This window comes from Engystomops pustulosus, chromosome 4 (genome assembly GCF_040894005.1).
Source record: "Engystomops pustulosus chromosome 4, aEngPut4.maternal, whole genome shotgun sequence".
NCBI lineage: Eukaryota > Metazoa > Chordata > Amphibia > Anura > Leptodactylidae > Engystomops > Engystomops pustulosus.
Window position 1 is genome coordinate 107,499,936 of NC_092414.1, and position 15,533 is coordinate 107,515,468.

At 40.5% G+C, this 15,533-nt stretch overlaps 1 protein-coding gene across 1 annotated transcript; it reads right to left on the reverse strand.

Annotated features, from left to right (window-relative positions):
* Window positions 1-1,276: 1,276 nt before the first annotated feature.
* NDUFA5 (NADH:ubiquinone oxidoreductase subunit A5) lies at window positions 1,277-10,551 on the reverse strand. The gene is made up of 5 exons (XM_072147017.1): window positions 10,400-10,551; window positions 8,911-8,955; window positions 6,999-7,115; window positions 5,436-5,501; window positions 1,277-1,430 (listed from the first exon to the last, which is right to left on the reverse strand). The coding sequence occupies exons 1-5, from the start codon at window positions 10,418-10,420 to the stop codon at window positions 1,329-1,331; spliced, it is 351 nt and encodes a 116-aa protein (XP_072003118.1). The 5' UTR covers window positions 10,421-10,551; the 3' UTR covers window positions 1,277-1,328.
* Between the last annotated feature and the right edge of the window lie 4,982 nt (window positions 10,552-15,533).

A 15,533-nucleotide genomic window follows, 5' to 3' on the forward strand; every position in this document is an offset into this window, starting at 1 on the left:
AGACAGGAGCTTGGATCCCATCCATGACAATGGCAGGTGGTCATTTTTGGGCCTATATAGATAGATACCATTAATTTTCATTATGCAATACTTATTAACATAAAATTCTTCCCAAGTACACATTTAATCTTTTCTGACTGATTTTTTTTGGATCAGGGGTTTTGTGAGTTAATAAAACCCTAAATACAGTAGTGGATAAATGATGAAGGGTAGTTAATGTATGCCTTAGACCCATAGGGCACCACCTATTCATCCCCCACATGAAAATTATAATACAAACATTCATGATTTCAGGGATCAGTCAGGATTTAATATTAGAAATGCATTTTGCAGTCACATGAAGATTCTGTAAATTTAATCCCGTACCAGACCTGTAAAATGTCCTTTTTTCTTTTTGAACAAATCTGTTCACCATCCCTGCATAACAGCAGCACAGAGGAGGTACACAAGTCAGTGCTGATGTTTAGGTCATGCACCTGGAGCACTACAATACTTGGCTCCATCACTTCCCACTTCTTCAAATATATCCCTATGCTTCTCACAAGACAAAGCTCCTGCTTATCAGATGAAAAGACGAGTCATCCAGACAGCAAAAATAGCACAACGGGTTCTATGAAAATAACCCTTGTGCACCAACTGCCTGATTAGCATATGGATTTAGCTGGGAAATTCTCAGAAATTACATAATGGACAGAAATAATAAAGCTGTTTTGGAAATCAGAGAGCACTTCTCTTCAACATTCTGCCAGCAGATTATAAGGCTTGGGGAGGTGGTAGACACCCTGAAATAAAAATAGTCAACCCTTGATCATTTCCAGGAGGGGTATAGTATTTTCCCGCGTGCGGCCATGAGCTGCTGTTTTCTATGGAGTGGGGAGGGGTCACCTCCTCCTCTCCACCACATGGCGTGTGAATGTACCCTAAGGCATACCAGGTGCCCATGAAACAGTTCACGGACAAACCACAAATAGGGTATTGTTGCATTTAGGAGAAATTGTGCAATTAAGTGTATTATGAAAATAAGGTCTAGGGGTTGAAGCCATATTTTACTGGGAAATAAACAGCCTGGTACTTTGACAGAGAACAAGGTCATCAGTTTTCTAGTAATTTCAGTGCACATCACAAGCTGAGGTCAGCCAGTGATGTGCAGTGGGTGAGGGGCCAAAATGGAGACAACTGATTGACTGTAACAGTGACCTGCACTGAACAGCTGAGCTCATTGACAACAATATATATAAAGAAATATTCATATAAAACATAATAACCGAACAACAACAAGAATAAAGATTTGTTTAATTTTGAATTTAGAAGACATTATATATTAGTTATTAGATGGGCCATTTCCATTGATTTGCAGGGGGTTCTTCAACAAGGGGCTCCCAAGGCTTCCACTCTGCCATTTGTCGTGCCAAATACAATTCATTTTCTGCCTGTTATAGGAAAAAAAAAAGGAATTATAAAAATTTTACAGGACACAAATACTTTTTTTCTAATCATATTTCTATAGATATCAGCAAGTCCCGGTTTTTTAAACTGATTGACATCATTATAAGTGCAGATAACCTGACCATTTTCAATTTACTTCTGCTACCATCTATATCAGCCTTATTTGTAAGGTATGCCATATATATTGGATGGCCTTTAACCTTCATTTATCCCCTTCCTGCCAATACTTTATTTTCTCAATTTACAGAGTTGTATGGCTTGTTTTCTGCATAATGAATTGCACTTCATAGTGATATTTTATAATCCATGCCATATACTGGAAAGCAGGGACCAACAATTCCAAGTAAGGTGAAATTGACATTGACATTAATCCTTGGACTAGATTTAAATTTCATTGTATAAGTTAAATTGCAACAAAGAACAATTTATGGGGCCAATATTAAAAGTTCCCCACTGTACATACAACTATACATTAATATCTCATGCAATATACTGAGAAGTTGAAAAAATTCTATATGCTGTACAAGTGACAAAAAAAAACAAAAAAAACAAAACAAAGTAAAGCTTTGCTATTTTCTTGCAGGCTTAGTTGTCTTTTTTTAACAATTTTTATTGGATTTAACAGTATAGTACAGCAGAATGTAGCAGACATTTACTGGATGAAATAGATCATGATACATACAGTGCCTACAAGTAGTATTCAACCCCCTGCAGATTTAGCAGGTTTGATAAGAAGCAAATAAGTTAGAGCCTTCAAACAAGAGCAGGATCTAGTAACAGATGTATATATCTTACAAACCAAAAAGTTATGTTGCTCAGTTAAATTGCTCAGGTTAAGACCTGATCAGGCCGGCACAGGTCTCAGGAGTTATCTTGGCCCACTCCTCCATGCAGATCTTCTCCAAGTTATCTAGCTTCTTTGGGTGTCTCATGTGGACTTTAATCTTGAGCTCCTTCCACAAGTTTTCAATTGGGTTAAGGTCAGGAGACTGACTAGGCCACTGCAACACCTTGATTTTTTCCCTCTTGAACCAGGCCTTGGTTTTCTTGGCTATGTGCTTTGGGTTGTTGTCTTGTTGGAAGATGAAATGACGACGCATCTTAAGATCCTTGATGGAGGAGCGGATGTTCTTGGCCAAAATCTCCAAGTAGGCCGTGCTATCCATCTTCCCATGGATGTGGACCAGATGGCCAGGCCCCTTGGCTGAGAAGCAGCCCCACAGCATGATGCTGCCACCACCATGCTTGACTGTAGGGATGGTATTCTTGGGGTCGTATGTAGTGCCATCCAGTCTCCAAACGTCACATTTGGCACCAAAGATCTCGATCTTGGTCTCATCAGACCAGAGAACCTTGAACCAGTCTGCCTCAGAGTCCTCCAAGTGATCATGAGCAAACTGTAAACGAGCCTTGGCATGATGCTTTGAAAGTAAAAGGTACCTTACGTGCTCGTCTGGAATGGAGACCATTGCGGTGGAGTACGTTACTTATGGTATTGACTGAAACCAATGTCCCCACTGGCATGAGATCTTCCCGGAGCTCCTTCCTTGTTGTACTTGGGTTAGCCTCGACTCTTCGGACAAGCCTGGCCTCGGCACGGGAGGAAACTTTCAAAGGCTGTCCAGGCCGTGGAAGGCTAACAGTAGTTCCATAAGCCTTCCACTTCCGGATGATGCTCCCAACAGTGGAGACAGGTAGGCCCAACTCCTTGGAAAGGGTTTTGTACCCCTTGCCAGCCTTGTGACCCTCCACAATCTTGTCTCTAATGGCCTTGGAATGCTCCTTTTGTCTTTCCCATGTTGACCATGTATGAGTTCTGTTCACAAGTTTGGGAGGGTCTTAAATAGTCTGAAAAGGCTGGAAAAACAGATAATTAATCCAAACATGTGAAGCTCATTGTTCTTTGTGCCTGAACTACTTCTTAATACTTTAGGGGAACCAAACAGAATTCTGTTGGTTTGAGGGGTTGAATAATAATTGGCCCATACTTTTATTTTTAAAATTTATTAAAATTTAACTGAGCAACAGACTTTTTGGTTTGTAAGATTTATGCATCTGTTAATAAATCCTGCTCTTGTTTGAAGTTTGAAGGCTCTAACTTATTTGCTTCTTATCAAACCTGCTAAATCTGCAGGGGGTTGAATACTACTTGTAGGCACTGTAAGATTAGCACATTAGTTGACATATATGCATTCTTGTGAATTAACCATAAGTAGCAGGTTTAATCGAGGTTATGAATCTGGACCTCATTTTAATTGTACTGCTATACCATAACTAAGAACCAGAAAGTTATCTATTAAAAATAACATTATCAAGTAACCATTACATTAAACAATAACATTCAGTGACTAATCGTTCTAGATTATCCATAGAGTCCCACTTTCATGTTCTACTCTAACAGTACTTCACCTTTGAATTTGTATTTAACTGAGGGAAGTAGAGGGGGGGGGGTGAGGGGGAGGAATAACCTCTAGGCTATAATATATCAGTTGGTAAGGATCCAATATTCCCTTTTACTGTGCAGGTGAGTTTTCTAGCCAAGGTCCCCATTTTGTAAGGTAGCGTTTATGAGTATTATTGTGTAGTGATATGATTTGCTCATAGGGGTCATTTCACATTTTCATCTATACTCTATTGGGAGCCATTTATAGTCAATTGTTAGGAGGCCGTGCAAGTGCAGCGTACTCTGCATTCACTTCTACAGGTGTCAGGGATTTTTCCTTTTAATGGCCACCAAAGAGAGTAATTTACATTTATTGACATCATTTGCTTGTCCCCAACATTATAGTCAAGCCAGTGTTGCAACCACAACGCAGATGTAATGGAATGATGCGATTACAACTTAAAGCAATAGGAATAGTGGATCTAGAGCTCCACTATTAAACTAATAGTACTATGGAAGTGAAGTGGCAATATGCTTGGGATAGTTATCCCACCTCTCCAAACCTTCACTTTCTATACACTGGTAGGATACATTGATGTTATGGTTTTTTTTGTATACTCTTTTACCAGGTATTCTATAGTGCAATATTTACCTCTCTGTGGTGTGCACTTTGCATTACTGTACCTAGTGGGGTTGGTGCACACACATTAACTTGGGGGGAGTTGCATTGCTGGAGTAAGGGAAAGTATCGTACCCTGACCAGTATGGAAATATTGTTCACGTATATATACTTGAGTATAAGCCAACCCGAGTATAAGCCAAGGCCCCTAATTTTACCACAAAACCTGGAAAATCCTATTGATTAGAATATAAGCCGAGGGTGGGAAATGCATTGGTCACAGCCCCCTGTAGTACATAGCCTGCCCCCCCCCCCCCCTGCAACTAAGGTACACAGCCTGACGTCCCCCGCCCGCCCCTGTGGCACATAGCCTACCGGCTTCCCCTCTGCCCCTGTGGCACATAGCCTACCGGCTTCCCCTCTGCCCCTGTGGCACATAGCCTGCCGCGCCCCCTCCCCAGTAGCACATAGCCTGCCGGCTTCCCCCTTTGTATGTAAAATAGTGTATAATGAAGATATGTATTGTTATGGTGCTCTCTTGTATGGTCCCTCATTTTCTTTCCATTATGGCATGCTTAGTGAATAACAAAGGCATAATGGAAGTGGTGCATATGAACAATAAAGGAAGACATCAATGGACATTTTAACAATTCAGTCTTCAAATATCATTTTTGTGACAAAAGTTAATAGCGGAGGTGTGAGCACAGGTGTGAACTGGGTCTAACTTTTATCCACAAAAATGACATTTAGTCTATTCTATTGATTTTTAACATGCCACACTAAAGGACCTTAGGATTAACTGGTCTCTTTCTTCGAGAATCACAAACAGGAGGACTTGCCTATGATCAGCTCATCCACAGGAAAAAGAGGATTGTCCAAACTGAACAATGTAAAGGAGTAGAGAAGTCTGTCGCTATAGATTTCTGCTTTTCACCAGAAATGTAATTATTCAGTATAAAGTAAGAATATAAACTTGTCATTTTTCACCTGTACAATTACTTCTTCTATTTGGCCACAGTTAATCTTCTCCTCCAGTTTTTCTATGTTGCTTTCCTATTAAGAAACAAAAATAAATCAAAATTCTAGCCTCACTTGTTGTTTCTAGTACAGTAGAACAATACATTTCATAAGAATTGATTCTCTGCGGACAATGAAGAATGGACATTTTCATGTCAAACTGCAGAAATGAACTTGTTTTCACCAACATGCAGCAGCATCCAAAGTTCATTTGGAAAATCATGAAACATACTTGATAACTGGGAAACGACAGCATGACCATCGGCCTAACCGGGGTTTTCAAAATGGGCTGTGACTAGGTAAAAGTAGCCGATATTACTGTGTTTTAAGTATAATATGCGAGCCATACAGGTATACAAGTTAAGGCTACATTCACCCTAACTAACACCCCGGCCGTAGCGCGCTCTCCATAGCGATGCATGGCGTACGGCCGTGCACACAGGAACATATAGGACATGTCCTATCTTTTCCCCGAGTGGACAAGCCTGTTCTGTCCGCACCCTGTAGTAGAACACAGTGAGAAACAGAAGAGGTGATCACATTATGTGAAATAAAAGATATTTTAAGATGCTTTATTATTTTACCTTCGACAGAAGCATTACACAGGGCCTACTGCTCAGAGATAGAGGAAACCGTCTGTAGTGTGTACAGGTTGGCTCTCAATACAGCAAGACACTCAGAGCATTGTACAAGAAAATGTCAGAAATACATCTCAGTGCTCACTCACAAAAATCATAAACAATATGGTTCCAAATTTATTACTTCACCACTCCAGTGTATAGTCAGGAACAAAGGAAATGTCATCAAAGTCCGATAAAGTGGCTCCACCACCGAGCAATCCATTCCCCTGTCCAGAATCTGGAGTGGTTCCTAATGCAATTCAGACAGACACATAGCATAGATACTTCAAGTTTTGGGTTAATAAAAATATTTATTTTATCTACTCACAAACAAACATAGTAGTGCGCACATAAACTGAGGTGTATCAATGCCGAATGCCAAATACCACCATGTGCACGCTTTTATGGTTAGGCTTGTGAGTAGATAATATAAATATTTTTATTGACCCAAAACTTGAAGTATCTATGCTATGTGTGTCTGATAAGCATTAGGAACTATTGTGGATTCCGCACAGGGACTGCTTACGGCGGTGGAGCCACCTTATTGGACTTTGGACACAGAGAAGATCTCAGAGTGACATTTCCTTTGTTCCTGAATATACACTGGAGTGGCGAGGACTACCACATGTGAAAACATATACTAAATTTTAGGAGTGAGCACCGATACACATTTATGACATTTATGTGTACAATTCTTGGGAGTGTAACCTATTCTCAGTAGCATCTCCATCAAAACTGTCTCTGAGGTAAAACAAACAAAGAATCTGAGCATTGCTAATGATTCTTAATCAATGTATCTTTATGTGACATAAATGAGTTGAATGAAGATAAAGCATCAGATTTACAGTAAATAGTGACATCCTAAACATACTGAGATACATAGCTAATGCATGGGCAACTAATAACTACTTACGGTTTTTACAGCACTGAATCTGTCATTTACAATTTGCTCTGTGTATTTCCGGTACGCTGCATCCTTAGGAATGGTCTGCAGTGTAGTGAGAATCTTTGTGTATAATATTCTTAAGCGCTGGCGGAAATAAAACATAATGTAAACCTTTTTACACATTTTCTACTGCAAAAGATGTCTGGCAAATATAAAACAGCACAAAAATAATATTTAACCCCTTTGATGCCCGAATGTCCAGGTCAATATTTGCAGTTCTTTAGCTTCGGGAAAAGCTTAATATATCATAACAATTTTTACTATGTTTTTTTCATGACATGTGTGACTTTAACTTGATGAGATAGTTTAATTGATTGCATATTGCACTCTATAAAAAAATTAGCCGTTCTATGACCACAAATGAAAAAAAATAAGCTGTTTGGTCATTTTTTCCAATTTTTTAAATAAGTAATAAAACTGAAAAAAACTTAACAAAAAAATGTAATAAATATCTACAGTAAGATTCCATCCCCCTTTTCCAGGTTCAGCTACAGATACAGAGGTTACATGTACTTCTATGAACTATTTACTGTAGCTCCTTCTACATTCTGCCTTCAGCTGATAAACTGGATGGAATCACACTCCAATATCTCCTGAACCCTGGCACCAAATCTGATGTCATTTAAACATAAGACTAAACCCATTAAATTAAATTTGTTTGGTTGTGCCACAGAAACGGAGATATCCACAGTTAAAGTTTGTCGGAAATCTCAGAAGTAGAAAGCTGTTTTTAAAAATTTAAAGGAAACCTGTCACCAGGGACCTCATTTTCACTAAAGACACATTGTAAAAGCCCATGACACCTGCAGTGCACATCTGCCTTTTCTAAGCATTTGCATTACTATATAATTGTGTGTTATAACTTACTCTTGCATCCTGACAAAATCCTGGGGTAGTCACAGGGGCTGGACTTTGGTTTGGATGTATTTCAAAAAAAAAAACAACGAGTGACTTGTCTGGGCTTCCTCCATCTTTGTGCTCCTGTACAGCTTGTCCCTCACCCACTGATGTCAGGCTGACCAGGCTGTGACCTCTATGAAGGAGCAGGTGGGAGGAGCTATACAGGAGCACAAAGGTGAGGGCCAAGATCTGAGGATTGAGTAAGACAGACAAGTCAGATGTTGTTTTTTGAAATGCATACAAACCAAAGCCCAGCCCCTGTGACTACCCCAGGATTTTGTCAGGGTGTAAGGTAAGTTATAACACACAATTATATTGTAATGCAAATGCTTAGAAAAGGCATAAAGACATATTAGCACTGCAGCTGTAATGGGCTTCTGCAACCTGTCTTTAAAGGGAACCTGTCACCAGTGTCCTCATTTTCACTAAAGTTTTTACTGCAACTTTAAAAAACCTCCAAGATAAAGATTGTAAAGCAAGTACATTTACATGCAGGATCTGCTCTTCTCTTAGCTTCTTAATCCAATGTATTTAAGAAAAAAAAAGGCTTTAAAATTATGCAAACGTGCCTCTGGGGCTACAGGCTCCATTAACACCTATGCTCATTTGCATAATGTTAGCCTTTTTTGTAAAAAACAAAACAAAACCAGGCATTAGAAGCTAAAAGAAGAGCAGATCCTGCCAGAGGGGGCACATACTAGCTTGTAAGCTTGGTTTACAATTGATGTAAACCTTGATCCTGGTGGTAGTTGTACTTTAAGAGTTCTGTGAAGCATTATAAATACACAATCCTTATATTCTCATAATAAAGGGGAGATTTTCCTGTTTAATATGACACCTAGATTGTGTTTCTAAGATGTATAAAGCTGTAATGCAATCATGAAGAGGTTAACATCCTAATTCAAGATTTACTGAATGTTTGCTTTGGTTATTTTTGGGCGTCCTGATATATCTTCAGCCTTATTCTAAAGTAACTTACTTCATGAGGATTCTGGGCTACAGCCAATCCAACCAAGCCAGTGGTCTGAAAGAAAAGAGGCCAAACTTCAGCATAATATGCCACAAAGAACATAACACAAACATAACATGCCTTTCCAAAATAAAAAGTAACAGGTTCATTATAACTTTCTCGCAAAAAGTGGGACTTGCATCTATTAAACATATATGTGACATATCTTAAAAGAGTCATGAACTGGTAACCAATGCATATTACAGGTAGGTGAGATAACATGGCTATTGGTGAACATCTAGGTTCTACTGTGCATCTATCAGATGAAACAGGAGATGGAGAACATTACAAATTTCTTCTGTACCAGTATTTAACCAATCTTATCATAAAAAGTAATTTTCCCTAGCACTACATGCAAAACACCATGAATATTCGCTTTCTTTCTTCATAGAAATTGTTTAACTGTGCAAAACTTAAATCCTTCGGTCTACTTTTACTATGTGGGAGTAGGGTTATGAAAAACACCTGTGTACTTAACTTTATCCACATCGGCCTGGTACTACTGGTGTTTGGCACCTCTACCTGCAAGTGCCAGACTATCAATCCAATCCCTATTCTCCCAGGACGTCAAAGCTGTTGTCCCATGGTCCAAGAAGTCCACAAATTGGCCAAAATGGATCCATTCAGGACCTGAAGACAACACGTACTGTTCACATGGTAGTGTAATGGTCATTATTTTCTTATTTGGAAATCCAAACCAGGAGTGGAATATGAATAAGGAAGAACAATGGAAATTTTTCCATTACAGTTTTATCCTGTTCAGGTTCCACATCTACTGGGAAATACTGATCAGAATAGTATCATCTGAGTGGTGCCTAAAGGGTTTCTGTTTCCTCAATCTGCTCTCTGCCCCTCTGAGCTGCCTTGTCCAGCAATAACATCTTGGAACAGGGGGTCACGGCTATGGCTAGTGATTGTCTGCAGTGCTCACATGCCCCTTGCCAGGCCTATAATGCCATTGTGGAATGTATTTTATAGAGGGATCTAAACATTAATGTTCCTACACTACTGATGTAGATTATATGAGTATTTCCTGCACATGGTAAACTGCTAAATACCAAGTAAAACTCCAGCAGATTATGTCCTTCTCATCTGGATGAGACATTGCTTCCCATAGACAGATCTGTACCATTGTTATCAGAGTGGTCAGACATGCTTGCGTCTTTATCAGTAGGGAGATTTCAGGACTCCGGGAAAGCTGGGTGACCTAGGAGCTGTATGGGCTGTGTCCCCACTCATACACATATGACAGATGATGCCAGGGTGAACAATAATACCAACTGCATGCATAGGTTTAGGAGGAATTTGTGGGAGAACCGGTGTCTGCACCACACCAGCCTGTATGTGCACGGGTAACACGTCACCCGGCTGCGATTCGAGGATGCATGTGCACATACAGGCCTCATTACAATGAATGAATGGTAAGAGCTGACACTGTCAGTGACCTCCTCTGTCTCACCTTCTTCAGGACGCCGGCCATTGTTGCTTCGCGCTGCACGCTGGGTAAGGAGAGCCGAAGTTGACAGCTCTCTAGACCCGATCAACCGATCCCCGAGCAGTACAACCACCGTGTATAGTCCCGCCTACGTCCGGGATCTGCGATTTGCGTCATCGCATAGATATTCAATACCGATGAATTCAGCTATAGATCGTATAGAAGCTTTAGAGAGGGTGTGGTATATACAGTACTGTATACATCTGGAGACAGAAGGCGCACATACAGCGACTCTGTATAGGGTCCTAAAAGGGCGTTTCTACATCGCGTAATATAATATAGTTGGGTTTGGTTAAAACTGCATCATTGCGTTTACATACTGTTACATTGTGTTCAAACACATTTACGTGTGAACAAAGCCGAACTAAATGTCTTTGCATAGTGTGATGTACCCACCCATGGGCGGGGCTTAGCCCTTTGGCATCCGCTTTTCCAGTGAAACGCTTGTGGTCAGCCGCAGTGTTTTGCTTTGTTTACATGCAAAACGTTTTTTTTTTAAAGGTTTTGTACTTATCTGATTTATCTTAGTGGTTGATGAGGCAGGTGAATTTTTGACTGAAAAGTCACACCAAAGTCTGAAATGTTTAAGAAACCCCTTGCCTATGCCTGCTCTGGACTGGAGGTTATTTGTGCCAAAAATTGTGACTTTTAACCACAATTTCACCAATTCTGTGACTTTTACACACACCCGAATATGGAAACTTATGACGAATCAGTCGCTCCAAAGGAAAAGAAACAAGAAAATAAAAGTTGCAAAAAAGTTGCACAAAAGAAAGACAAAAACGGTCGACCTCCCCCCCCCCCCCCAGACAGATAGATGTAGCACCTAAATACTGTATATACTCGTGTATAAGGCAAGTTTTTCAGCACAAAAACTTACATAGTCGCCCTCCAGTGTCCTGATGCTCCACGCTCCGAGGCTCCTTTTCTATCTTCTCTGTGCTGTAGTAGCCGGCAGAGACGCGTCCATACGACGCATCTCTGCCATCTACTAAAGCATAGAGAAGATAGAAGAGGAGCCGGGCAGATGATCGGGAGCCGCATGGAGCATCGGGGGGTGTCAGAGGGTGAGTATGTATGTATTTTTCATGTGCTCGGCAGGTTAGCTGTATACTGCATGGCAGCGGGCTGGCTGTATACTACTGGGGGCTTGCTGGCTATATACTGGAGGCTGTGACCAATACATTTCCCACCCTTGGCTTATACTCGATAATAGGTTTTCCCAGTTTTTGATGGTAAAATTAGGGGTCTCAGCTTATGCTCAGGTCAGCTTATACTCGAGACTATTTTGTGGATAATAACTGTTTTGAATGAAATTTTAAATATCCTCTTTCTGGAGCAGCACAGCATATCCCATCACCATCGTTCTTGGTTTGTAGCCAGAGGCTGTAGCAGGCGTGTGGTAAATTTTCAATCTAAAGCTTTATTCACACAGACGTATGGGGGATGTATATACGGATACAAATTTTTGGCTGTATACACATCCCCCATGGTCGTGACAATGTGTGTCCACCATACCGTTCCATGGGCGCAAAAACGATAGAGCGTGTTCTATCTTTGGCCATAAGAATGGCCGTGTGGCCCTATTTCCTATGGAGAGGCGAGGGTTGAGCAGTGTTCATCCAGTGTACCCGCCAGGCCGTTCGTGTAAATATAGCTATAGACAGACTGCACGGGAACAGGGTGAGAATACCATTTGTTATTTTATCACCTGGAGCAGATAGTAAAAAGCCCCTCCCCTCTCCATAGAGATGCACAACATACCGGCCATGCACATGGGAAAAGACAGGACATGCCTGTGAAGAAGACGCATGGTTTTTTTTATAGTATTGAAAACTGGTTTTCTGTAACTCTGGTTGTGGTACATTAGTTTCCTGGTTGGTAACTTCTGTGTGAATGATTTCTTATTCTACTTCTCTCATTAGGCCGGCCACCTAATGCTCTATTCTCTTCTGTCTAGTATCACCACCTGGGAGCTGTGTACCAAAACCAGGGAATGTGCTGTTACAATGTAAAATTATGTAATAAATGTTATGTTCTACTTACCTGCAGCATGGTGGGTCTGCTCTGACCTTATAAGAGGCAGGCCAGCAGCAGCTCTGGTGTTTTATAGGGGAAGCTGCAGAAAATTGTGGGTATGTCAATTGTATAAAAGGTGTCACTGACCAGCAATCTGGGGGATTATGATTGTGGAGATTTGTGGTTTGCCTTCTGCTGGCCTGTGGAACTACAAGAGCCTGGTGTTTATTGAACCTGTTATGCTATATATGGACTTTTCAAAATAAACTCCTTTGGATTATTTTCATCAAGCAAAGCCTGGTTGTGCATTGAAAAGCCTATGCCTCACAATGCCCTATCTTTTTCCCGTGTGCGGCTTCGTATCGCTCCGTGCAGCCATTGTTGTCTATTGGGAACGTATGTAAAGCCACTAGCTTGCGGCCGTACATACGTTCCCGTTACATTCGTCTGAATGCAGCCTTAAAGCAACTAATATATTGATGGGTAATCTTTTTTTAATTTTTTTATAGAACAGGCATTCTTATCATATGAAAAATAACCATGAGCAGGTGTTCTGAAATGCCACTATTCAGATGACAACCTAATTTGGCTTCCAATATAGTGGTTTCGTATCACTGCCAAGAGTCAGGACTGCAAGTGTTAACAGTAAAACTTTACAATATAGTTTTAAAGGCCAGTGACTACGGTACTCTGAATCAATATACAGTATGTACATGTTTTTCAATGAGCATTATAGGTAGTTTTATTTCTTTCTCCCCTATATAAAGCCTCCTTCAAGGGTTACTCTCATCCGTTCTAATCTACTCCTAAAAATAGCGACATGGTTTTAATCTACCACCCACGCCTCTGAGAGCTGTGTGGCTCTCTACACATGAAAACATTAAATCGTCTTCTACATTATTTCTTGAAAGAATAACCTACGCTGCCAAGAGAAGGAATAATTAACCCATTATATTGTCATAAAAAAATCTCCCAAAAAATGGACTAAGTGACTATTACATTATTCAAACCTACAAGTAATTGGCATAAAAAAATATGTCAGAATTACAGTACATTACAAAATCCTTATTGCCAAAAATGGATCAAAAAGTTGAATATACTTCAAAATATCATCCTGCAAAAAAAAAAAAAAGGAATCCTAATAAGGCTCTGATAACAGAAAAATTACAAAAGGTTATAGCTTCCAGAATATGATGACACAGAAATACATTTTTCCTGCAAAATTTGTATAAAAGTAATAAATGTAATACATGTTATCTCTATAATTTTATAGACCTCGTGGATAATTTTATTATGTTATTTAAACAGGGCCACATCTGCAGTTAGGCAGGATGAAAATCCTGCCTCAGGCGGAAGTTCACTTAGCACTGAGGGGGGCAGCATAATTGCGGTTTATAATGTGGGAGATTCTGGCAGCTGCCTGAATCACCCACCTCAAGTACAGACCTGCTACTGGCAAGTCCCTACTATGTGAGATATATCAGTTGCATCTGTGTCTTTAAGGCATAGGTGCTATTGATATGCAGAGCGGTACATAACAATACTGTTTTTCTGTGCGCCTCTGTACACTGTGGAGGAACCAGACGGTGCTAGATGACGTCATCACACGCTGCTGCTTCCTTGCACAGAAACGGCCTGCAGAACAGCCAGGAAAAGAGGAAAAGGCAGCAGGGTGGGAACAGCGAGGTAAGTATTAATTTTGTTATTGTATTAATGGACAAGTAATTTACATTTATTAGGGGGACTTTAAGGGTCTGCATATAAACTGTGAAGGTGGCCTGCATACAAATAAATTGTGGGCTATAGAATGTGCTGCTTTGGCACTGAGAATACAGCAGGAAGTGCTCGCTGCACTAGTGCTGAAGAAGCAGGGGTGAGGATGAGACAGTGAAGTCAAATCACAGAAGGGTTAGAGTAGCCCCTCGGAAGGAAGGAGGCCAAGGATATACAGTTAGGGCCAGAAATATTTGGACAGTGACACAAGTTTTGTTATTTTATCTGTTTACAAAAACATGTTCAGAAATACAATTATATATATAATATGGGCTGAAAGTGCACACTCCCAGCTGCAATATGAGAGTTTCCACATCCAAATTGGAGAAAGGGTTTAGGAATCATAGCTCTCTAATGGTTTAGGAATCATAGCCCTTTTTCAAGGGACCAAAAGTAATTGGACAATGGACTCTAAGGGCTGCAATTAACTCTGAAGGCGTCTCCCTCTTTAACCTGTAATCAATGAAGTAGTTAAAAGGTCTGGGGTTGATTCCAGGTGTGTGGTTTTGCATTTGGAATCTGTTGCTATGACCAGACAACATGCGGTCAAAGGGACTCTCAATTGAGGTGAAGCAGAACATCCTGAGGCTGAAACAAAATCCATCAGAGAGATAGCAGACATGCTTGGAGTAGCAAAATCAACAGTCGGGTACATTCTGAGAAAAAAAGGAATTGACTGGTGAGCTTGGGAACTCATAAAGGCCTGGGCGTCCACGGATGACAACAGTGGTGGATGATCGCCGCATACTTTCTTTGGTGAAGAAGAACCCGTCCACAACATCAACTGAAGTCCAGAACACTCTCAGTGAAGTATGTGTATCTGTCTCTAAGTCAACAGTAAAGAGAAGACTCCATGAAAGTAAATACAAAGGGTTCACATCTAGATGCAAACCATTCATCAATTCCAAAAATAGACAGGCCAGAGTTAAATTTGCCGAAAAACACCTCAAGAAGCCAGCTCAGTTCTGGAAAAGTATTCTATGGACAGATGAGACAAAGATCAACCTGCACCAGAATGATGGGAAGAAAAAAGTTTGGAGAAGAAAGGGAACGGCACATGATCCAAGGCACACCACATCCTCTGTAAAATATGGTGGAGGCAACGTGATGGCATGGGCATGCATGGCTTTCAATGGTACTGTGTCACTTGTGTTTATTGATGACATAACAGCAGACAAGAGTAGCCGGATGAATTCTGAAGTGTACCGGGATATACTTTCAGCCCAGATTCAGCCACATGCTGCAAAGTTGATCGGACGGCGCTTCATAGTACAAATGGACAATAACCCCAAGCATACAGCCAAAG

What these genes read in the sequence shown, in the direction of transcription:
- NDUFA5 (XM_072147017.1), bottom strand. Translation starts at nt 10,420, where the DNA reads ATGGCCGGCGTCCTGAAGAAG. An exon ending in GATTCAGTGCTGTAAAAACC is followed by an intron (nt 5,502 to 6,998) that starts GTAAGTAGTTAT and finishes GTTTCTTAATAG; the next exon opens with GAAAGCAACATAGAAAAACT. An exon ending in TAGAAGAAGTAATTGTACAG is followed by an intron (nt 1,431 to 5,435) that starts GTGAAAAATGAC and finishes TTCCTATAACAG; the next exon opens with GCAGAAAATGAATTGTATTT.